The 25,813-nt window shown below is 42.4% G+C and overlaps 1 protein-coding gene across 3 annotated transcripts in view; it reads right to left on the reverse strand.

The window, feature by feature from the left end:
- The window catches only part of PLCB1 (phospholipase C beta 1), a 352,437-nt gene that overhangs the window by 123,439 nt on the left and 203,185 nt on the right, over positions 1-25,813 (reverse strand). For all 3 annotated transcript variants that reach the window (XM_032103715.1, XM_032103716.1, XM_032103717.1), the window contains exons 4-9: positions 17,843-17,983; positions 11,806-11,885; positions 9,249-9,302; positions 8,631-8,706; positions 3,463-3,563; positions 1,923-2,089 (exon numbers count right to left, since the gene is read on the reverse strand). In XM_032103715.1, the coding sequence (XP_031959606.1) occupies positions 1,923-2,089; positions 3,463-3,563; positions 8,631-8,706; positions 9,249-9,302; positions 11,806-11,885; positions 17,843-17,983 (619 nt within the window). The remainder of the gene's footprint in view (positions 1-1,922; positions 2,090-3,462; positions 3,564-8,630; positions 8,707-9,248; positions 9,303-11,805; positions 11,886-17,842; positions 17,984-25,813) is intronic.

Below are 25,813 nucleotides of genomic sequence, written 5' to 3' on the forward strand. Positions count from 1 at the left end.
CCCCCAGTGTATTCCCAATCCGTTTTTTCATCCATGGTTTCCCTCACAAAACCATGCTTTTACCAATTGTTTCCCCAAAAATCCCTTTCCAATGCCGAGTGGGGGATGAAAAGGGGGAGGGAAGAAGTTAAACCCTCTCCTGCCTCAGTTTCCCCACAAAGCATGCTCAGAGAGTCCTGTCTCCCTTCTGTCAGCCCTAAGATGTTCCAGAGAATCTGTTTGGACATTTAAAGACTCAGGAGGGTGGCTTGTTTTGTTTTGAAACTGTTCTTGTTATGTTTATCCAGTTGTTTTCATTCTCCTTTTATTAAAATAAAACGGGTGAGGTGTTGGGGTCCCTCCCCTGCCGTGTAGCCCTGGGAGAGGGGCCCTGAGGGCACAGACACGGGGTTTCCCTGCCCCTGCTCAGCCTCGTTCCCATTGGTTGGTTTGTGTTCCCTGCGCGGGCAGAAGGACCCTTGGTCCTGTGACTGGAACAGTTCCTCGGCAGAGCTCCGGCCATGCGGCTGGAGAAATAAACATCTCTGAAACATCTAGCAAGAATCTGTCTGTCCATATATATTTCCTTTCCACGGGACTCCTGGTTTGATATATGCGTGTTGCAGGATCCCCACTGCAACAGGTGGTAGCAAACACCACCACAGCATCCTTCTTCCTGGGCTCTGTTTCATGCTTCCTCCTTATTGCTAGTCAGAAGGTGATTCCATTTTGACTCTGGCACACCAGCACACCTCCTTCTAATAAATCCTTTATTTGGTTTATATGAAGTGCTAATATTTGGGTAACAAGAATGATCTTTTAGGTAACAGACCTTCCTGCTGTTGGTGAGAAATAAGGTAAGCACAGAGTACTGTTCTAATATTTGTACGGATGAGAAAGGAGGTCACAACGTGTTTCCATTGACTCAAGGTACTGTTCCTGTTGACGTCAGAAGACGGTTTGCATAAATATGGCAAAGAAGCAGGATTTAACCCTCCAGCAAAAGCTCTGGAAACACTCTGTTTGATTGGACTAGAAAAATAAGAAGACTTAAGGGAAAAATTAGAAGTGTTTGAGAGACAACACTGACCGTGACATCGATTTCCTTCAGGAAGACGTCAAGGTGCGAAGGCTTCCAGGGAGAAGTGAGGGAGTGCCTTCAGTTAAGCTCTAGACTTTTGTGCCTTTTTTGATTCACAGTCTCTGGACCAAACAATCTTTTCCATATTAGACCTGTTTTGCAGGATACTCCCGTGCCTCTAAAATTTCTAAGGTGTAAGCACATTAAAACCTGGGCTAATCATTAGGAAGTGTGGATTGGAATAAAACAGGATGCAGACACAAACAGAATGCTATTTTTTAAGACTTGTGGTGGTAGCAAAAACCTGCAGAGATTTGTGCAGGAGTTCTTTCACTGGTTTTGGCAGAAAGCCCAGCTAAGTCACAACACTTGAGATGTTCAAAAGGGAATTTTCTGTGATTATAGCATGAAATACAGTGAGCTGATCTCACATCTTGCTTTGTATGCCACTTTATCCAAAAGCAGAGGGCTAGACTTAATAGTATTATTAAATGATAGAATTATCATGCTCTTAGTTCTGCTGTCCCTGTTTTTTTTCTTTCAATTTTACATTGTAGATGCTGGTAAACAGCCACTGTGATAGTCAGGTTTCTGCTGAGGGTCACATACCAGAGCAACTCTTCTGTCAATCACACACACTGCAAAGCAAACATGGAAACCAGCCCCATCCTTCCTAACCTGATACCAACCAAACACATTTAAAAATGCACCACATGACAGCTCACAGGCCTGTATGATCCAAAAAGCAGAGAGCTGGGAAAGCAATTGGATTTTGAACCAAATTTTGCTTTAGCATGTAGGATAACTGAGTTACTGTTTCAAATCAGGAACTGAGTACAGCAAGAGTGTGAAAACCACTGACCTTTCTTTGCTAGGTTGCTGTTGGGTTCATACTTCTCAATCAGCACTTGAACTTGTTCTTGTTTGAGTGGTGGATAAAGGATCTCATTTAATCGTGGATCCCGTTGCTTCAAATTTATGAAGTCCATCATCTGATCCACAGTAAGGTAGGGTTTGCTCTTGGCACCACTGGAGAAAATTAAAGCAACAACAAAGTCATTTAAATACACTGCCTTGAAACCTTGTTCCATGTCTGAAACTTCCCAAGGAAATCAAAACAAGATTCAAACTGTCATACAACAAAAACATCACTCCACTGTGTCTCTGGACTAATTTATTTTGCCAAAGATTCTTCATCAGACATCTAGGAGGATCTTTGACAATGTTCAGCATTACAAGCATCAATAGAAGATTCAAAGCAATGCTAAAAGCCTTTCATTCCTCTGCATTCTTGAAATTCAGCTATTTTAAAAAGAGAAAACAACCGTGGAATTCACTCCCAAGCTTGCCACGAACACTCTGTTAGCATTCCTGGCCCAGCTATTTGGGTTTACTGCTGAATAACAGCAGCCCTGACTTCATTATTCTAGTAATTTGTGTGGGTCTTCTTTTTATAAACCTTCTAAAAGCTGCGAGGCCCTCTGTAATGCAAGCAAAAAGATGCCTATTCAGAGAGTCAGTAAAAGAGCTGAGTTTGGGTACAAGCTGTGCCCAGATGGAAATCCAGGAAGCCTCCGAGCCAGGTGATGAGCTCAGGGTTGTCTACAGCACTCAGGACTGGCCTAGTTCTGCTCTGCCAGGGAGCAATAGGGAAGCCTCTCTTGTGTGCAGTGGGAGCAAACTGGGACAGGGCTGTGCTCCTCTGAAACCCCAGCCTTAGAGACAACAACTCCAAAAGGGGACTGTGAGCACGGCCGTGTTGCTACAATACATTCACCAATTGCTTTGGTGGTCATGGGGTGTATTTTGGAAACTGCTTTCCTCTCATATTGCTCAACGTTCTGACTCCATTGATCAGGCTCGGCTGAAACTGGAAGTTCAAAGATTGCTGCAAGGGGTAGAAACACCAGCAGTTACAGAGCTCATAACTGAATGTATGAAATCAGTCGTAGCAGGCTGCTAATTTCATTTCACAGTGTGAATTCATCATACACAAATCCTAAAAGCTACTGCATTTTTTTGCAACTCCTAATTAAGCTTTCGGGGGTGCTTATACATATTCTCAAGCCTATTCCATGCTGTTATTGCTTATTATTCTTCTTTCTTTACTTTCTTAGAAACCTAAACTATCCTGATCAATACAGAAAAACAAGACCTGGCAGTTCTGCTCCTCTAGGAACAAATTCCTTTAAAACTCAAGCCATCAGAAGTGTAGGTAAAAAGCCTGGGAGAGAAGGAACCCTTGATCCAAGGTTAAATAACAGCTCTGCTTGACATCTAAATCTGTTACTAGCAAGCACTGCATGCTGCTATAGCATGAATAACCTACTTTGCCATCCCTGGCCCAGAAAATCAATGAATGGGAAAAAGAAATAAATAAACCAATGAGAGTCTTTCCTTACAACTCGGAAAAGATGTGGTCGATCTCAGGCCGAGGGCAGAGGTTGTTTAAGAACACTCTGTACACTTCTGGTGTGAAGTCGTCTTGAGGGATTGAATCATTCTGTGAAATGGAGAAAAAATGGTGAGAGAGAGATACAACACTTTTATATGTTCTTTGCAAACAGATCACTCACTTTTTGGCTGCTTTTGATTTCCTCCCTGCTATCTAGAGGAGCCCAGGTTCTGCAGGATTATAAATTCCCCCAAATAACAGAGCAGCTTAAAGAGTACATCCTTAAAAAACACATACAAACACATCTATCAGCTTCCATGAGGCACAGTTATCTCACCTCTGAGCACCTGTGAAGGAGGAGGAAGGGACAGCTCCCCATCTAACCCCCTCACCTACAGCAGAAATAGGTGTGTAAGTCCTGATGAAGCCTCTGAGCTCACCCCCAGCAGTGCTGAGCCTGTGTTTTTGAGCGAGCAGAACAGCAGCATCACAGAGGATGAGGATGTCACTCATCTTTCCAAAGCTGCCACACAAGTGGAGAACAAACTGGGTCACTGTGTCATTACTAATACACTTGTTCCCTGACAGCAGCAGCGGTTTTGTCTTTTCCTTCCTGAAGATACATGTTCAAGATGCCACAATTCTGGGCAAGACTCAAGCAGCACAGCTTTTCCATCCATCTTTGTCCTAAACACTCAGTGTAACACATCTGGGAATCAGATTTCTTCTAGAGGAATTGATAAAAATGCTCTCCTGCAGAAGACATGCCGGGATTTTTCTTCCTTACATTTTCTACAATTTAGAGCAATTAAAATTTAGTCCAACTCCTAGATGAATATTTCATCATCCTCACTACATTTTTCTCTGAAAAAAAATCGAATTACTAGAGGCAATTGCTGGACTGGGTAAGCCCTTTACATGAAGCTTGAGAATCCTTCATCCAAAGCTCTGACATGTGGTCCCTGGGAGCACCACGGGCCCACAGGATGCGTCTCCACACTCCCAAATACAATGAACTAGAGGAGGAAAATTGTGACTTGGGCACAAAGCTGTTTGCTGGGTAGGTCTCTGGAACCCGGCTGTCTCGGAAGCGAGCTGCTGCTGGGGCAATCAGTGCTTGTATTTATTCTGCCTGTTTAACACCGTTGCCAAGGGAACCAGAAGCATCCGTTCAAGCCTTTGTCACACACAAGGAAACTTTTCTATATTTTTCCTGCTTTAGGTTACAATAAATAAATGATACCACAGGTGTCGCTTTGTTTCCTTTCATCTGAAACCCGCAGAGGCTCGAGAGGGTTGTGTTCTGTGTTTCTGTCCACAAGAGCAGATTGACCAAGCTGGGCTGTTGCTCTGCTCTGCCTGGATAACCATCTCCAGACTCCAACATTCTAAGGTGAGCCCTCCTTTCTTTGGCAAACTGCAAGTGGCTGCAGGGTGAACTGGTTCAAAACTTCCCCAGCCAAAACCTCCCTGGGTACTTCACATGGGATTACTCCCTGAGCCAGGCAACTCGTCAATGGCACAGCTGCTAAATCCAGTGCAAGGGTGGATGGAGAAGTTGGGAAGCTGAAGGTAGAAGATGGAAATACCTCCTTTCAGTGACCCTGAACCTGCACCCACAACACTTCGATAAATCCGAGCTGTGGTGCTCTCAGTAAGGATACCTGCGTTTTCCTTAAGGTTGGGATTCTCAAAGCTTGGGAATTTTCTGGTTAGAGCTGGCACCCTGCCCTCCCCTGCTCCCTCTGCTTATAACCCTGTCCAGCAGGATGCTGCTCCTCAGCCAAGGGCTTTTCAATGATTCTCTAATTACCACAGAACTACAGCCCCCCATCAAGCTACTCTTTTTTGCTTTACGGGGATTTGAAGGTGCTCAGCTGAACAAATGTGGATCTCTTCCAATAACCTGAGACCCAGGCTCAGATTTGCCACTCAGATCCAATTAAGAGACCTCGGTTTGCCTCCCCCTATCTCCAAACACCCACTGCAAAGAGAATAACCAACATGAGCCTTCAGGCGTAAGTATACAGAACTTTTTAACAGGCATTTCCTACCAGTATTATAATCAGTGGGCTACAAAACACAAATATCTAGATGGGAGTTGAGAGCTGCCTCAGGCACAACCTCACATAACTATATTTGGCTTCCAAAAGCCTGTCTGCCCAAAGGGATTAAAATACGCTGCCCCCTTACTCAGCCTGGTCTGAGCCATCCCCATTTCAGAGGAACCACCCACACACCTTATGGGCTCATCTCCTTTTTGACACCAATGAACAAAGCACAAACCTCGTGTACCACACGAGAGCATCCCTCGCTTCCAGCCTGGCTTTATATTGGCATTCAATTTTATTCTGTGATTAAGACTCTCTACTAATTTCAAGCACTGTTGATTTATCATTTGCCTGGTAACCTGCCTGCTTTTATAACATCTGTATCCAGTCTGTTACACATTTGGCAGCACAAGAGCTAATTCAGATTATTTGTACAGACTGGACTCAAGAGCTGGTTATTTTATTTTAACAGTCAAACTCCCTGGTGCTTCATTGTGAACCTCAACATTAACTGGAAGGCAAAAACCAGTCTTAACAGCCAAAGGGGCAGCTAAAATAAACCTTTCAAATTCTATTTAAGGTACCTTTAACCAAACCCAGAAACCCCAAAAATATCCAACAATGACAAAAAGGCAACCCCACTCCCAGAAAGCAGACAAGATTTTTAATAAAAATCATAGGAGAATCAGATGGCAAACTCAGAAATTCATTGGCATATTTTAAAAGTTTGCTTAACCATTTATTTGAAGATTCCCCTGCTTTCAGATCTGCTGGATGACAACTGTTCCAAAAATCAAGGCTTGGTCCCGCAAGACTCTACACAGGCCAGTTCTGACCCAGAAAGAGAGAGATTAAATAAAGCCATTAATTAAGCTTTGAAAAAGTGCTTGACTTGAAGTCCATGGGTCATCCCACTGTGGTCATGCTCTGTTGCTCGGCTGAATCAGGGCTGGAGCGCTCAGCACTGCAGAGAATCCACCCTTATTAAGATCCTTAAATATGAAATAAAGGAATTATTTTCAGCAACTCTGAGGATTCTCTCTGGTGCTATTCCTCAGAATGAAAGCAATTATCCAGGCAGTGAGAATTCTTCCTCCTCTTGAACTAAATGCAGTGCCTGCATGTCATGCCATGAGGTCTCCCGGCAAACACATACACAGAGAATTCCCCGGAGAGCGGGGCTGAGGGATGGGGATGTTTGTCCTGTCACAGAAAAGTCCACACAGGGACACTCTCCCCTGGCAGCTGTGCCCAGGTCACTGCAAGAGGCAGATGAGGGACTGTCCCAGGCTTGAAGATTCATTCCCAAGTTCCAAGAGTTGCAGCAAAACATCATGTGAAGCTCATGGCTAACAAGCTGTGTGTCTTCCCCGAGCAAGGAGAAGTGTGGAAACTCGAGGAGAAAATCTTTAGAGGACCTTCAAGAGGCATGAATATGAAGAACCAAAGAACCTAAACTGGTAATGTCCATGAGAGACTTTCATGAATTCTCTAATTCAGTGTTGTTTTGCTGAGCAAGACTCCCTGATATCCATGCCTTGCATGCTGCTGGAGTCTACTGTTGCTCCAAGGCTTTATGGGAACACCATTTGTCCTGCAGTACAATAGGGCAGAGAAGCTGGAAGTTGAAGCTAAGAATTTCACTTGTTCAAATAAACAGGAACACAAAGGAAAAGAGCCGTACTTGAAGTTCTGCTTTTATTCCATTGTGTTACCTCCATGAGATTCAGTTTTGCCCTTCTGCAATATTTTTCAAAGATGATCAACACAGTTTTCTTTGGTGCATGCAGCGTATTTCTCTTTCGTCCCAAGCAAAGAAAGGATCTACTTTATACTCCGAATAATTTCCAAGATGGTATCCCAGCAACGAGCATCCAGCAGTGTGTATGTAAAACTGGCTCTACTTAGATAAATAGCAGAAAAAGGCTGCAGTTTCTTCCAAAGACCCAAATGATATTTAAATTTTCTTTTCAGAGACATGTAGTAAACGGAAGAAATAAATCAGCTAATTCAGAAAGCAGCACCTCAGATTTTTTTGCACGCCTTTTCTTGTATGCTGTCAATTAAATGGAAACTCACCTTTATTCTCTCCATGTTTCTAACCTCACAATATTACTTTAGGTAAGGTTATTACAGTATTTTATACCTACTTTGCCGGCATTCCTTGGAATTTTATGGAATTAAGCTCCCAAACCTACAAAGGAAAGTCTCTATGTAAGGGGTGTCTGAGGTTTGGCTGGTGAAGATTTTGCTCCGTTGTTCTTCTGGAGCTGCAGGAATGGGCTCTATTAAACCACTGGGGGAGCAAATGTTGAGGAAACCTCACAGCACAGAGTTTTGTATAAGTCGAGGGAGGGATCAGGAGATGCAGGCTCTCCTCTGCTACGGAACAGTTTTGCCCCACCTCCTGGACCCCTGAACATAGGAATTATCCTGCAAGAAGCTTTCCTGGGATTAAAACCCAGCTTGAGCAGGGAAGTGGGACCAGATGTCCCACTGTGGTCCCTCCCAGCCTTACCTATTCTGTGATTCTGTGACTCCAGCGTTAACTGGAATCATATGCTTGAGCTCATTTCTTCTGAAAAAAAGCCTTCTTGAGGGTGAGGTACCATCCTGGAAATGCTCTGGGGGCTGAGGAGAGCTCCTGATTAGCAGGATGCAATGGCTGCATCCCTGCAGTGCTAACAGCTTCCACACCACAGCATTTCAACATTGACTTCATGCACCTTTCACATAAGCCATGGTGGGTTTAGCCTGTCACTTATCTCCAGCTGTAGATCATTAGCTACACCTCGGGCTAACACTGCTCTGAAATCATGCCTTGGAAATTGTGCAACAGTCACCTATTCTTAAAAAGCCTCACAAGATTCCTCCAGGACAGGTCACACAAACTCTGCGCCCTTTCTTTGAATCCTTTCAGGCTTCTTCCAGGTGCTCCTGGTCCCTGAACAACTTCAAATCAAAGGTACTCAGATGGGTATCAGGAACCTCTGTGTGGGAAAGCCAGAGCTGCTGCTGAGGACCCATCCAGCAGCAAAGCCAGCACAGCAGGATCAGCCTTGAACAAACTCAGTAGAGAGGAAACAGCACAAAATCCAAGCAGTGCTGATCTGCACATGCTTACCCTGGAAGAAGGAAGGTTACAGGCTTCTAACGCAGTCTCTACCCGTTTTCTGTCGGAGGAGAACAAGCGGTATATGCTGCAAAACGAGGACAAAACAGAGGGATTTGGCTTAAAGACATGCCTTGATGGCCCATGTGGCTCAAAGAGTGAGTATCTCTTAGCAGCCTATTATATCTTTAGCTATGTATTTCCATTTGCTGGCTGCTCAGTAACAGAGGGGAGTTAAAAAGTGCTCACAGTTTTAACTCGACCCCACACCAGCCCCTATCTCAGCAGGTATTTATTTCAGCTATCATTGGTCTCTTCATTCCACCAGTGACATGCAATTTCAATCTGTTTATCCTCACAACAACACGTCCCTGAGATAAAGAAATTATGGTGTTTTTTTTTATTTTCACAAGTGGAAGGAACCAGGGCAGAGAGGCAGAATGTCTGTGCCCAAAGGGCATTTGAACAGAGACATCCTGAGTATCACTGGCCACTCTTTCCTGCAATATATGCTATAAACAGATGGTAAAATTATTCTTCTAGGCACAGGGGCCCCATGCTCATCCCAAGCATATATTCACACCCCAAAGTCAGCAGAGAGCACATGGTAAGGAAGGGACCAGCACTTACTTCTTCAGAGGAATGCGCCCCTCTGGAGTCACCTGCAGCTTGAGTTTTGTGTAGCTGTGGAGAGAAAAGCATCCTGCTTTATTTTTACAGCATTTTGAAGTACCTCTCCACCTTTCTAGCTCAGGGCTAGTGCTCTGATCATGTGCAAGTTCCACTCAGCTCCTTCTCTCAGTATGAAAACCTGTTGGGATATCATTGCTGAGTAAAAACCTTCAACTGTCTGTCCTGAGGTAACTGTAAATGAGTTTTGCAGTAACATCATATGGTGAAAAATGTGGCAACACTTAAATATTTAAAAGGATTTTTTGGTTTTTTGTTAAAAAACTCAGCTTTTTCACTTCACCCACTGGTCTGCCAAAAGAAGAAGAAGCTGCATGGTTCTAATAAACTTTCCTTTTCTTCCCAGCAGAAAATGCCATTAGCAACCACTTCAAAGACAAAGTGCATGCTAATACTAGAATAACTGGGATAGGAACATTTCCCCAAATCCTTGACTCCTCACATTCATCTTCTGGAAACTGAAGTCTTTCATGCTACTGTGTCACCGAACACATCTCCCAGCACTGAGGCAGATTAAAACAAAAAAGTCACACCAGTTACTTAAAAAAAAAAAAAAAAAAGAAGTTTCTTTTATTTTGCCTTCTGTTTTTTAAAAATTTTAACTATATTTTGGTCACATTGAGTGTTTTCCTCTACAGCCAAGGAAGTTAGAAATAATAGAAGATGGGGAAAAGCTTCTCAAGCTGTTTATTATTGTACTTCCAATGCTCCAAGGAACTGAATGTCATAAAGAAAAAACCCTTCACTCTGCTCTAATGCAATTTGTTTTTCTATTTCAACAAAAGGGTTCTGACAAGGACTCCAAGCAACCCTTTGCTTAGTACACTACATATAAGGGGAAATAATTTCATCTTCAAAGTCATAGATTTCTTCAGTGACTGCATCTGTGCAGGGGAGCTGGGAAATGTTACAGTTTCCAAGTGATTTATTAATTAGCGGAAAAAGACAGGAATGCCATGCTTGCCTGCGACTGAATCTACACAGTGTGTCCAGTGACTTCATCTTTAATTAATATGGCTTGAAAAACTGCCAAAGAATAGCTCCAAACAAAACTGGCTCTACTGTACTGTGTGATGACACATTTCTGCTCTGATCTGGGCAGGAAAAGGCCCATTAGGTACAGCCCCAACCCTCCCCACCACAGACCTGTCAGCAGAGCCCTGCGGCCACCTGCGGATTTGAGGGGCAAGGAAACTGTAGAACCAAATCACTGTTAAAACCCATCTCCAACCTATGGAGCTGAAGGAAGTCACCTGCTCAGGTGAGCGCATCACCCACTGCCAACATGCAGAGCCATTAGGAAATGTTAAATGTTCCAATCCATCTGGGATTTTGTTTGCCTAATACATCCCTGCTGTCCCAATAAACCATTATCAGACACAAAGCTGTAGTTCCAGCCACATCCACTGTTCAGAGCTGCCTCAAGAATTTCTGTGGACTCCAGCTGCTCCAGGACAAACGCTGTGAGAAGGAAACACACACCCACACGTGCACATCCCTCCTCCCCAGAACAGGCACCTATGATTCTGTGGGATTAAAGTTAAGCACTTCGGAACACTCTGACCAGCTATGGTGCAGCTAATGAAATTAGCCATTCATACCCTCACAAAGCCCAGGAAAAGGGGGCGTTAACTTGCTTTTTGGATGGAAGGAACTTTTAGGAACCTAAGTTTAGTATTTAGCTGGACTGAGCCCCTGCCTGTGAGCAGGGAAAAGTGTTAGGGGAACACACTAAGGTGACTTTAAGCAGCTAACTCCTAGGCTGGGGAAGGTGCATCCCCTCTTTTAGAACCCCGAAAGGCCAGCGAGCACCCAGTTCAACACCAGCTCTTTCCGGCAGGCTTTGCCACGCTGCTCTCAAAGCTGTCATTTATACAAAACTGCCTCAGCCCACACACTTCTCACCAGTTGAGAATTGCTAACCTCAAGTTTAGCTCTCTTCCCTTTTAGGTGTGTATTTCACCCCAAACATTCTGACAAACAGTTTTTCTACCTCATAGAGAGCAACTCAGAATCTGCCCACTCTGCCAAGCAATCCAGAGGAATAGAATCCCAGCCTCTCTCTCTCTGGATGACATGGAAATCAGAAAGACCGGACTGAGGAAAAGGGACTTCTGGCATTTCTCTTTTTTTTGTTATCAATAAAATCCAAAAAGGAAAACAAACCAGAAGCAAGTCAGTCCAGAATATTCTTTCTTTTTAAATGGAGATCTGCAACCCACAGCTGAAGCTACCACTATACAAGGGGCAGGGAGAATTTAATTCTGGGTTTCTTTGCAATGATTTAAGTTTGCAAGGAGAACCCTAAAAAGGATTTTTGTTTAGATGACTTCTAGATAACAGGCTTTTTAAAACCGTAAGAACAAGGACCTGTGTTTACAGAAGTGACAAGTCACCAGAGCAGAAACAATAGATGACAAGGTGAGTAAGAAGCAAGGAGGAAAATGACGCAGAGAGAAGAGCAACACCCACAGCGTGACATGCGAGGGCCACTTACGCTTTTTCCAGAAACGCGTCCCTTGACATGTTCTGTGCCAACAAATTTGTTGCCAAACTGAACACTTCATCTGACCATTCCTATGAAGAGAAAAAGTGAATAAATGAGGCTCAGTTTAGATATTTACTGACACAATGCAAAGTATTTTTTTTAATTATGCTTTCAAAAAAAAGGGCCTAATTAAAACCTAAACTTGATTTTTCCAATTACAGCTTCCCTCCTCATTTGTGAGACCTGATTCTTTCATGCTGCAAAAAAATGAAGGCTGTTACAAATGAAAGTACTGACTCTATACAAGATCTTACCAGCCAACATAAGAAAAAAGCTTAAAAAAACCCCCAACCAGCAGAAATATACAGGAATACATTTCAATTACTCTGGTGTGCAAGGAACATGCAGCTCCAAAGAGCTCTTTCCCCCTGATTGTACATCCTTACACTGTGGTCCTATCCCTCACTAAATTTTTTTCCCTCTTCCCAACGTAGGGAAGAAATGCCATAGAATCATGGAATGGTTTTGGTTGGAAGGGATGCCCATGAGGATCCAGTTCCAACCCCCTGCCACAGGCAGGGGCTCCTTCCCCTAGACCAGGTTGCTTCACATTGCTCAATTCCTTCCCTTGCACCTTTCCTGGGGTCCCAGCATGGCTGATCCATGATTATAATGCAAAGTTTAGACTCCCAGAGTTTGTCCTGCTCTCCTCCCTTGCAGGTCTCTCCTGCAGCTTTTCATTGACAACTTCAGTGCATTTTTCCTTTCTGAGTCGGTGCTTATTCACAATCTTTAATTGCAAATCTTTTTAATCACAACTGCAGTTTTGGCTTGGCTTCGTTTCACCCCATTAAAAGAAAGGGAAGAAAACAAGCAGTGCCTTTGCAAACAATGTGATTTTTTTGTTTTAGTTGACAAAGCTTTCTGAGTTTTGTTCCAAACTAAAATTATGTTTCCTTTCATAACAGTCCAAATCCAAGATTCTCACTGCTACACTCTTTGGGAAGTATTCCCTTCTCCTTGGCTTTTCTTTTTCCTGAGGAAAAATAAAAATAAAAAAAAAAAAAAAAAGAAGGAAGATTTCATTCTGACAAAAATGGATAGGGATGGGAAATAGCACTGACTTCCAATGAAACAAACGCTCCTGTGTCTCTCTGGAGCTTATTAGCTTGTTTTATCTAAAAAGCCTCATGTTTCCACATGACCAGGAGATTGATTTGAGAGAGGTTCAGAAGCTGGGGGGTTTTTCCATCGTTTTTATGTGCGAAGGTTTTTTCCCTGACGTTATCAGACCTTGTTCCTGAAACTGGTCTCGCACCACTGCTCCCAAGGAGGAATAGATAAGGCTGCCTGTATGCCCAGTGTTTTAGTGGCCTTTGATATCCTTCAGCTCTCGGATCCTGAAGTCCATCCCTTCCACCACCTCATCCCTAAGCAGCTGACATAACACCTCTCCTGTGGCTGGTGTTTCTGGAAGAGAAGCCTTCTTCCCTCGAACAGAGACTTGTTCTGGAGGCAAATCAGTGCTGCTGAGATAGTCCTCCCCTCCACCTTCTCAAGACCACTGCCATTTTTCTTCTTTAATTGTTTTTCCTTCTTAGGTCTAGTTTGATAAATCAGGAGTGTGAGAAGGCAGAGGAGGAGGAGTCCGGTTTGTTAGCAGCACAACTGCTTTGCTGTGACTCTTGGAACAGAGAGCATATTAAGTGCAGCATCTGTTTTTCTTCTTGGCAACTCATTTTTCCAGGCTCAAAATAGGCTCATCTTGTAAACACTGCTTTGTTTAGGCACTAATAATAGCTGCTCAAACTTCTCCCTGTGACACTAACGGCTGCAGAGATTAACAGCAACACAAAATATTATTTAGAAATTGAAAATACGCTGGCTTTTAACAGATCTTGAAAGACTGTTTTCATCTCGCTGCTTCTGCTGGGCTTGAAGCTGAAATATTTTGTATAAAACAGAGGCAGGGCACTTCAAGAGTACCCCACAGGCCCAGCTCTTCCTTTTCTTTGTCCGAATGCTTGTTGACAGGAATGTAAGGGGAACTCGCTTATTATGTGCCTGTCACACACATTATTTATATATGCAGTCTTGCCATTTGTTCCATTTTGTTCCTTTCCTGGATCTCCAAGGCAATCCCATCGCTCTTGCCAAATATTCCGAGGGCTACCTGCAGGCTGAGCCATTTCTAACCAGGTCACAAGCAACACTTGCTCACTGTCTCTCCCGTTTTAGGGTCCAGCCACCCCAGAGCCACAGCCAAAAAGCCAAGATCAGAAGATCTGCCAAGGATCACATCATCTTTCCAGCCGCTGATCTGAACCCTTGGCAGGAGGGGGAACAACAGCCTTGAGGACAGAGCTGAAAAAAGAGAGATGCTTGGGACTGACTTTGATGGGCTCTCACCAAGCTGAGAGTCAAGATGTGCCTTGCTGCTTCAGCTACCAAACGGCTCCATTTCCTTGGGTTTGCTGCATGGCAGAGAGCAGAGCCCACACTCCAACTCTTTACCAGCGATTCCAGCAGGCAGCGCTGGCGGAGAGCACTCCAAGGGATGGAAAGCTGCTCTGTGTGGAGAGAAAACAGCCAACTGTGGGAAGGTTACAGCAGCCTCCGGATCACCACGGCGCTGCAGCCTCTGTACAGATGTGACACAATGGGAAAATATAAATGTGGCATTTTGGAACAGGGCTGCAGCAGTGCCAACAAACCCGGCACTGATCCCATCCGGGAGCGGAAGGACCCAGCCTTCTGATCTTCAACTCCGAGCAAGTCACATCCATCATGATAAGAGCTTCCTGAACTTGATCCCCTCTTGGCTCCGTCCTGTCATGCCAGTTCATCTTCTATCATTCCTGTGAATTTTGCTAACGAATAATTCAGCTGTTCTGTGCTTCGGCAGGTAGCACATGAGCAGCAGCTCATTTGGAAATGTGCTGCTCAGTGAAGTAATCCCTCTTCCACTGCATGCATAAGGATTCCATAAAACACTCAGTGCAACAGAAGAGATGAGACCTTTTTTATAAGAAAAGGCAGCACAGTCTTGAAAACACTTCCTTCAAATCAGGACTGACTATGTGTGAAGGCAATGCTCCTCGCACATTTCTTTTTGGTGGGAGGTTAACAAAGCAAGCTGCTGAAACTCTAAACTTTCAGAATTTTATTTTAAAAACCCCGTATCAAATGGATGTGAATTTATGTGGCTTGCTTTAGCATTTTGTTCTACTGATCAAGCTCTTACATACAGTGGGGAAGCTAGAAAAATAAAGATGTATGCTGGAAAGAATAGTATAGCGTGACTTGTGAATCATCCTTGATGACATCATTTTACTTATGGAGGAATTCATCAGCTCTTAGTGATGCCTTTTACCCAAAGCTCATCAAACCGAGGAGAAACAGATTTCCTTGGGCTCTGGACAGGGGCCTGTATGGCTAGGATTGGCAGTGCAGAAAGAAGAGAGCTGGCACGAGAAGCATGAAAGAGAGTGAGAGGAAAGAGATGGGAAAAACAAGATGTTCATTTTTGAAGCTACTGGATTTGGGGAGAGAATGAACTACTCTAGAGCAGACAGAGGTTGATAGGTTAAACTTCTTAATGCTGGGAATGGAGACAGAGAAAAAGAGCATTTGCTCAGAGTAGGGTTTGAGAATAAACCTTTGCTGCTTCTCTAGCACTCTGTGGATGCTCACAAATAAATCCTACCCCAGACAGGCATTCTCAAATGACAATGAGCGAGCGCTCTCTCAGTGTTGCTTCTCTTCCCCATCAGGACACACTTTCCTGCCTGCCCTTCAGACCAGTGCCTGATGGATTTCAAGCTGCATCCCTTGAACAAATCTGGTGCCCTTCAGCTCACCACTGATGTGCTTTAAACACCAGTTAGCTTCTCCCGGAGGAATGAACAGAAACCAGCACACTGACATTTCTACTGAGCACATCTGAGGCAAGCCGAATAACCCAAGACCTGCATTTTCCTAATTTCCCCATAACTTGGCCAGGGGATGTGACAAGCAGAGTTTGTAGCAGAAAAGGCAGCCCTCTGCAAAGGGAGAAAACCCTATAACTGAGTAATTTTAACTGCCTCATTAAGACCATTACAGTTTACTTTGCCTTTCTCCTTAAGGGAGGTCTGGTCAACATTTGCCACACAACTTGAATAAGGTATCACAAATAAAAGGCTAACCAAAAAATATTCATGCACTGAGAAGTAAAGGTGGGGGAGATTTCCATTGGCACTTGCTTTCCCTAGAACATCAGAAGGGTCAAAATTTGCAAGTGTGGCATTGAAAACGTCTTGTACTGACATTCCTCCCCAGAGCTCCCTGAAGAGATGATTTGTGCCTGATGTGCTTATTTATTACAACTTCAATATAAAGACCAATAAAGACCAGATTCTGTGTTCTGGGTCATATGAAGTTGGAAAACAGGTTAAAAAGGGAGGAATTTTTAGATGTGTTCAACAGTGATCAAAACTGTTTTCATTCAAACAATCAGGACGCTTAACGTGACCTCAAAGCAAACACAGTTAATCTGCAATGCCTTAAAAACTGCATCCCGAGGCCATAGTGCCCAACTGATCAAATATTAATTTATTTGCTCTATTGCATTTACAAATGAAAAGGAAGACTCAGATTTTTTGTTACTCGGATGGTAGGACTTACTCAAGATTTAGAGCAGCCAAGCTTTTATGATTTTATCCACTGTATTTTAAGGTTCCATTATCAAACAGAAAATAGCCCTAAAATACCCATTTCTGTGCTGTTTTAGCAAATAGATTATGGCTCACTGACCGCTGGCTAGACAGGAAAGTGAAAAAGAAGGACATAAGCTTCTGATTTGGGTGATTTTCCCTGCTCCTTGATAAGGGACAACAATTTCTGCTGGTAAAGCTTTAGCATACCTTTTCATTTTCCACCATAAACATAGCTCCTTTTTTTCCTGAAGAGTTATTTCAATCACTTTCATTTCTGCAGTGTTAAGGTTTCTCACCACCCCTGTGGAGTACAGCTGTGCACTTTCAAGTCTGAGGACAGCACTTCCTTCTCAGCTGTTCATGGACCACCACAAACTCTTTTTGTTTCTATTCTTCCATGTCAAAAAAAAAATTGGAAATCATGTTTGTGCCAAGCTGTCCAATTGGCTAAAGAAGATTAGCAGAAACAGAAATTTGGCAAGCAAAAATGTCCCCTCCTAGCTGAAGGCTTTCATCCTATGACCTTTTTGCACCTGGTCTAACAATCCTTGTTGCCTGTGAGGTGACAAAATAACTCCTTGCTGTTGTTAAATTACAGCAGGCTGCAGAGAATCTCTTTTTAGCACAAGCTAGTGAACTCCAGGATGTAAAAATGCCCGTAGGAAAGTGTTCTGTGCATGGATGTCTGGAGGCTGGGATCAGAGCATACCCATATGAGTGGAAGTAGAAAGAGGAGAAGCTTTGGAATGTCTGTTTGAAATAGATAAAGCAAAGAGCTCCCACTTCATTAAACAGTACTGAATTCTAGAGAAATTGGAAGTAGAAGGAAAAAACCCAAGCCCAAAATGTGTACTAATCTCAGTTGTAGTGGCATGCACCACTGTTTTATGTTGTGAGTTGGAAAGAGGGACCTGATGGACCAGCATGGAAAAAGTACTTTTCTAAGGCAATGATTGACTCCACAAGTCTTATCAAGGGCTCTCAGCAGGCAAAATGGGATGCTACTACTGAAATATATTGATGTGTGTTTGGGGAGCCACAGGGCAACATCTCGTACCCAAGTTAAAATTTGCGTGCACCACTATTTTCACAGTGATTATTTGGGCTTCACAAACAACATTCTGAACATGAGCACACTTATCAGGGGCATAAATCTTGCTGAATAAACTCCTTGGAAAAAAACCAAAACACAAAAAGACTGCACATTTCTTCTCTGGAACTGAGTGGTACAGCTCCAGAATAGAACTGCAGTTTACTTCACAGCAATTCCCACTTTCATCTCATTTATCCGTATCTCGAAACAATACTTCCCAAACCCGAATTTGATATGACAGATGAAGATGTGTTACCTTTGCTATATCATCTTGGAATGCCACCAGGTTCAAGTAGGATATATTGACCAGGTCTGGGCCATACACAACAGTTATCATCCGATTTTCCAGCCGACCTCCTGCGTTCCCAGCATCCAGCAGCTCGCGCAGCTTCGGATCCTGCAGGTGAAATAACGACGAAATAATTAAAAACCTTTTGCAAATGAATTACACTAAAAGAGGTGCAAAAATTGCAAATACTTCCATTTTGAAAACTTGTGTTATTTTGAACATTTTCAACATGACGGCACTAGGTTCTGATCCAGTTAATGGCTCATTAAAATATTTACAGTTATTAACCCAGAATAAAAAGGAAATCACTGCTGTAAATCCTTCAAAGCCTTTGAGCTCTATATTGGTGCTGCACAGACTCAGAGCTGTCCAGCTGATGGCTGCACATTCCTATTTTCAGTTATTTTGCCTCAGAAGTTAAGCAAACACAAACTGTGTTGCTTGTCAGAACAACACAATCTGTCCAAAGGCTACTGGCCTCAACAGAGAGATTCCCTGTGATTTTAATGAATTTTAAATAAAACTGAAAATGAGAACTCAGTTTTTCCTAAGGAATAAAGATGACTTCTGGAATTAACTTTCTTAAACACTATGAAATGAATAATGGAATTTTAGCATTGCCCTCCTCTTTCTTCTTCATGTTCAAAAGGTCATGTATTATTTAAATTATTAGCTAGATTCCATTTAGATTTAGCTTTTAGCCTTTTCCCCCCAGTTTATATCTAATACAGAATCACAGAATCATTTAGGTTGGAAAAGACCTTTAAGAGCATCGAATCCAACTGTTTCCCCAGCACTACCAAGTCCACCACTAACCCATGTCCCCAAATGCCACATCTACACCTCTCTTAAACCCCGCCAGGGATGCTGACTCAGCCCCTCCCATGGGCACCTTGTTCCAGCCTCGAGAGAAGAATGACTAACACTTCTGTGAAGGAAAGGTACATTCAATGATTTTTATCAGCTATTAACAGCCTGAACCTCAGCTTCATTGGCAACCTAAGCTGTGAGTAAAACCCTCAGGTTATTCGGTGACTCTCCTCGGTTCTATTAGACTGCACCATTTCCCAGAAATGCACTCATTGTGTTTTAAACTAAGAAAACTGTTTGGTCCTTGGCCTCGCGGTGAAGTTTATAAAGACAGATGAAAAGCTGCCCTGCATGACTGGATTCAGTCCTTTGAGAAGGGCCCGTATAATGTGAAAGCTCAGGTTTCCTAGAAGGTAAGACTTTTCAGTCTCCTGCAAAAACTAAAAAATGGCCAGCAAACAGAATCTCTGGGGGATGACAGATTCTGTGTAGAGATCAAATTATTTCAAAACTGACACAAAAATCTACTGCAGTTTACATTTCACTCTCCCATGAACCTTCTCCCCCCACTGCCTGCATATGTTCAGTGTTTGTGGTATTCTTAATATTTAATAACTTTTTGAATAAGTGTCTGAATTTCCACGAATTGATACCAATTAAATTTAATATAACAAGATTAAGATGACAAAAAGGGCCAATTTTCAGGGATCTTGCAGGAAATCCTGTACCAACAGGACATCAATCTAAAGGGCATCACCTGACTGGTATCATATCTTCCTGGAGGCAATGGAGCTGTATGTGTGTTCATCAAACACTTCACCAAGTTTAGGAAAGCATTTTTGGAGCATGAGATAGAAACCGGAAAGAAAGTACAGGGCTGTCTATCATAAATGTGAGTCTCTTTAAACACTTGGTATGATGGCAAATGTTGCAGGAAAACAGACAGAATAATCCTATTTGAGGGCTCTGTAAAGGGAATATCATTGTGCTCTGAGACAAAGATGCTTTCGTGGGTAAACAAGTTAATCACAGGCTTTCACAGGAGAGAAAAACAAGAGAGGGATACAAAAATAGTAGTTATGTTTCAGAGATGAGGATTCAAAGGAGAAAGACAAAGAAATGGTATCATTTAGGTCTAGGAGAAGAGCTAAAGAAATGCCCTGCAGTTGCTAAGTCAGTCATGGTGTATTACTAGATGGGTTACTTTCTCTTTTATTTACAGGCTGGATGTTACAAAGCTTTGTTTTATGTCTCCGGGAGATGAGAATCCATCTCCTTTTTACCCTCTACCGTTTCAACCCCCAAATCAGACAGATAAATGCCTCTGCTCAAGGGCCTGTCTGGGAACAGCATCATTCTTTCTGGGCTCAGACAGAACAGGATTGTCTATCTGCCTTCACTCCCTTTCACATCATTGTCATTCCTCTCTCCCTCTCCCTGGCTCAACCTCCTGCTCACAGTTTCACTCCGGATGATGAACTGCAATCGTAGCAACAAAAGAAGAGAGAAGATAACCTTTTTCTTTCGTATTTACAGTCGGCCAAGGGATGTCTCAGTGATGAATCACACCCCAGTTAGACTAAGATACGCATTAGCCACGCACCACAGAATAAAAAAAGAAACATATTTGAAATGAGATGCCTTTTCCAAGCAAATTCATCAAAAGAGAAATTATCTAGCTCTGGCTCGGTAAGGTTTGTAGAAGCGCAAAGTAAGTGGCAAATCAAGCAATGTGAGTATGAATTTGGTTTTACAAACCAAAGACTTTTTTCACCAGGTTTTACAGGCAAGCAATTAGGCAGACCATCCTCTTTGGGTTGCTGTGTTTGAATGACAAACATTGAATTTCTCTTTCTGTTTAAGACTTGTCTAGCAAAGTTCGAAGCACACAGTCCATTACTGCAGTGCATTATCCAGCCACCATCCAGCAGCTGTTAATAAAGGGAATACGCCACATGTCCTGGGCTGTCTCAGTGCAACCTATGTGCTCCACAGACTCAAAATACGTGTTTTTATAGCTGGTTTCAAATATATTTTTTAGATTTTATATTTTTAAGTTCAGTGCAGGAGAATAATGTTGATGCTAACATGATTCACACCCTCTTTGACCCCTGCCTTGGGTGTCTTTTCCCTTGAGAGGTGACAGATGCACTTGTCAGTGACAACCTCGCCCTTAGCTGATGATCTAGGTCATAATTAGTCCTTAGATCTGAAGTTCTCATACACCAAAGCCCACTGCCAGCTCCCACATTCCTCACGAACAGCTCTGCTCCCTTGTTACCACCCTTTGCTGCAAACACTCCTAAGGAGATGAGCAAAATATCCTTTTATCAACATCTTGAAGACTATCAATGCTCTATGAATCAAAGCGCTTTTTAAAATGTCAGCAGGTTTTCCTGTGGAGATGGCAGGAAAGCACATGGGAAAAAAAGCCAAACCAAGCAGCAAGACCAAATTTAGCTTCTTTTAAGTAAAATGGATTATTTTGATTTGGATAATTCCATTTTAGGAAATGACACCTAAAAGCCTGCTGCTGTTTCGAGCTGCGGCTTGGGATAAGCTCTTTGCTACACTGGGGCCTTATTAGCAACATATTGAGCTCTTTGATGGACACTCAGAAGAATTACACCTATTTAATATTGATCACAGCAATTTCTGGAACACCTGAGCTACTGAAGTTTGGGAACATGCCCATGGGATGGCCAATAAACAGCAGCTGTTGGCAATACCCACATAACTCATCAAAGTTCCCTTTGTAGCTCAACATTTTAAGTCTTTCATGTTTCCTGACAAAGGAGCCATCCCTTTGCTTCTTCCAGTCAAAAGGCCCAGGGGTCAGCTTGGTTTTCCCCTTCCACTGGAGCCCAGTAGGAGCTTCAGCTCATGCACTGGAGGTGCCTGAAGACTGCCCCAGGATCAGGTCAGGAAAATCAGTGTTTTGATTGGGACAATGCTTAAATTCCCGGAGGGAGATGGAATTTGTGAGCAAGCAAATATGGAGGTGGTGATAAGGATGGTGTTGGCAGCACAAAGAGCTTTAAAATCTATCAAAAATCAAATTAGTCATGTTAAATTGAGGTTAGAGTTTGGCTAGAGGACTACCTGCTCATTTGGGAAAAAAAACCTTCCCTATTTGGCTTATCCAAGAAAATATACCTTAAATCAATGGGAAATAGAGAATAGTAAAAAAACTCACTAGAAACATTAAAAAAATTGAAATAAATAAAAGCTTATGGAATTCCTACAATTTTCACAAACAAATGCAAAATAATGCCTTTTTGTTAGAAACCAGGGTCCTGTAGACAGATGGATAAAAATAGATTTCAATCAGACTTCCAAAACTTTCTCCCGCTGTATTTCTCTTTCGCTGCCAATCTCAAGAATAACATAAACTTAGAGAGGCACCTCAGCCACATTACAATCTCTGCTTTCACTGTGACTGGTGTTATTAAAATGTAAGTCTTAACCCTGAAATCCCAATTAGTGTGTGCTCTGCACAGCTCAGCAAATACCGTAACATCTTTTATTAGTATCACCAGCTCTTTAAACTTTCTTCTTTTCTGAAAACCTGCAACACACCATCTGTCTGTGGAAATGTTCTGGTTTTTTCATCCACAGTTATAAAAGGCTGCCATGAGGTTCTGTGGCACTCAACACTGATTTCATCACACCAGGGAGCAGCAGGTCAGGCCCCTTTTCTTACTGATGCTTCTCAAAGCAGCAGCACCATCTCAGAGAGCAGCTTCTGATCCCTTTAAAAAGGAAAGGAATCTGTGCAATGCTAAAGATTAAGATTTTCCTCGGGGTTTGATAGTTAAAGAAAACGTGATGGCCAAACCAGATGATTATCAAGAGAATCGGAACAACTTGGGTTGCTGGAACAGGTGTGCAACTAAATATCGGAAATTTCTGGTGAAGACATTTAATTTACAATGCAAAATATTCTCAAAACTATTTTACAGAGCCATAAGGGTACTTCAGAATTCTCCAGACTGTAACTATCAAAGCCTGTATGAATACCTGTAACTATCATGATCCTAAATCATTGTATTTATGTCCTGATAACTTCAGGAGAGATTTGAAGCAAAAATGGCACAGACTTTCATCTTAGTTTCCTGCTCATCAAAGTGAGATTTCCAAGCATTCAAGAATGCATTTATACTTTTCTAGCTCTTTATGCATCCCAGAAGAGGGAATATAGAGGAGGAAAGAAGCATAATTAGATAGCTACATATGCAAAGAGTTTTCCAGGAAACACTTGAGGTTGAGGCTTAAATTAAACAAAGAACCTTGCTAAATTAGGACTTTATATTTTGACTCCATTGAACTCCCACAGATTTTCTACAAATAGAATAACGTCTTGTCTTCAAGAATTCTTTATCACAGTGTTTATCAACAAAAATGTAAATACATGCATATATATAGATAGCATGGATCTCTCATAGATGTGACCCAGATTTCAAAATACCAGCTCTTCACACTTTAAGCACCAGGTAAGTTGCTGGTCTAGGGGCAGTAAAATAGGAAACACTGAGTGACTCCTAAAATCAAACCACTTACCCCTGTGGCTAGCTAAGAATTCCAGCTGAGTTCCCAAGCCCCAGCTCTGCTGCACTGACCCAACCAAACTCCTCAGTGCAAACTGCCTAGCACAGAACAACTACTAAAGGTAGGAATTGCTTTCTAAGGCTCTCGAAATGATTTTGTACTACCTGTGGTACCTGAAGCACGCAGCTCTGGTCTGCAACAGTTCTTAGGTCCATGATGATACCTACGAGTTGCTTCTCATCTTTGTGTCTGCACAAGCCTGACCCTCAGAAACAAAATGTCCTTCTTTAACTGGCTGAAATTCACTGCTAACAATCCCCACGAAGATTTCACAGCTGGTTCCAACACCCTTTGTGTCACACATCACTAAGAACTTCCCATCAAGTGCAATGACAGACTCATCCTTCAAAGAAATCTTTCTTCTCTCCCTCCTTTGTTGAGAACAAATACAAAACTCTCAAGTTTATCTTTCAGCAATCCCTCTCACTGATTAAGGAGAATATCCATCCATGGGAACTACATCGACAAAACTCAGTGACAAGATTTTGTGTGTCTGTCTTAATGACAGTCACGTGAAATGAATACACTCCAATTACTACATCAAAGATATTCCAAACAGTGTTCTCCAAACTCTCTTTCATTACACAGAATACACAGGAAGCTTGATAGTTAAATGGATTTACTAATATCGAGTTATCCTTACCAAAATTGTTGTCATTAAACCAGAAATATATTTCGCCTAATAAACGCTGCAGTATGGTTTTATTGCAAATAATGTCTTCACACATCTCACAAAAGAGTATCAGATCAACACATAACCAAAATATTTGCAAATAAATGTCTTCTCCTTTCTAAGGTTTCAGAATGGATTCCAAATTTGTCATGATATCACCATAGCTACCTATGCACAGAAATAGAGCCAGGATCTTGTTTAAACACCCAAGTCATCCAGGCACCATTTCTGTGCAAAGCAAGTCAGTGTGCACAAAACAAGAGGAAGTTTCTTTAAAAAATGCTCTCAATCATCTGAATCGGTCTCAATTTGGCCATCTGCTCAGTTAGTACAGTGGAATATTTCTGACATATAACACAGTATGAGGTAAAAGGAGTCAGAAATGCTTTAGTCAGTCCCTAGGGAAGGAGATCCAAGGCATCCACTGACTCCTGCAGATCTGGTACATGCAGCAACCCCAGATACCCCAGATGAAACTGAAATATCTGTTCTTCCCACAGATATTGTCAGGGAGGACAGGAGACCCTAACTCACACCTCAAACAGCCAATGCTGATTAACCTTCTCCATGAAACACCTAGTCCAGAACAACGGTTGTTTGCCCTAAAATAGCTTCATCCAATTCCGTGCTTGAAGTAAGAGCATCAATACCTCAAGTTTACCAGGACCAGGTTATGAAGAAGAGTAAAGATACTGCTTTTTCTGTGATGTACAACTTTTGAGGAAGAGAGAGTATGTGCCAGCTTCACACATATTTTTCTTTGGCAAAGGAATAACAGGGAGCAAATCTCTGCCTGTACAAATGAACTTTGGAAAAGAGAGGACTATGTCAATAGGCATTTCCAAATATAATTCCAACTGCGAGCTCTGAAAATGCAGGATGAATTCATGCTTTCTACAATACCCACACTGCAAGACATGGATTATTTAAAAACATAAAATGTGAGTAATCAGTATTTTTATAATACTTAGGGACATCCCCCCCAAAAAAAATCAAGTCCTCTGTCAGCCACCACACCAGGAGGACAGAACACATCCTTTGGAAGCTCACAGAGCACACCAAGCTGGAGGCAGCAGCTGATGTGCTGGGCAGCCAGGCTGACAGGTCTCTTTCAACCTGCAATTTTCAATGACACCACAATTTCTGTACCAGATGTGCTGCAAAAGTTTACTGGAGCCAGAACTATAAATTCCCTGATGGATATTCAGTGCCACTTCTGGTGAAGATACTACTTACAGTACATAATCAGATCGATTTCTGGGTGAAAAGGGAGAGAGATACCCAAATGATATCTATGCCATATACAGTGAAACCAGGATTTTCTCTGAAATACAAAGAGAATGAACTGTATGTGCTGAGGAAAAGCCAGGGACAAAACCAGGACCACCTCATTCCTCTTTTTCTGACCTTTCTCACAGTTCAAGTGATCCAAATCCAGCTTCCCTGGGTCTCTCATGCTCTCATGACAGAACATTAAGCAAATATTCAGCCTGGATATTTTTTTAGTTTTCCATCTTAGTGTTCGTATTTCTCAAGAAGTTTTTTTCTAGGTTCATGGTACCTGAGTTTTAAATTGTCTGCAAGACTGTGTGTTCTAACAAAAAACAAGTGACAGTATAAACCATCTAAGTAAAATCAGACCAAATGTGGTGTTTTTCAGTGCTTTTGGCTGTGGTAGTGATTAACATGCAAAAACTTTACATGTCACAGTGTAAATCTTAATTTCTATGACAACTCTAAAAAGGTGACGAATACGAAGCAGCTACAACCGTTCAGAACCTTCCTCTAGGTGTTTGCTAACTCATGAACAGTTTTTACCAATTTTTATCAGCTACAGATGGCTCATT

Source organism: Corvus moneduloides, chromosome 3 (genome assembly GCF_009650955.1).
Source record: "Corvus moneduloides isolate bCorMon1 chromosome 3, bCorMon1.pri, whole genome shotgun sequence".
NCBI lineage: Eukaryota > Metazoa > Chordata > Aves > Passeriformes > Corvidae > Corvus > Corvus moneduloides.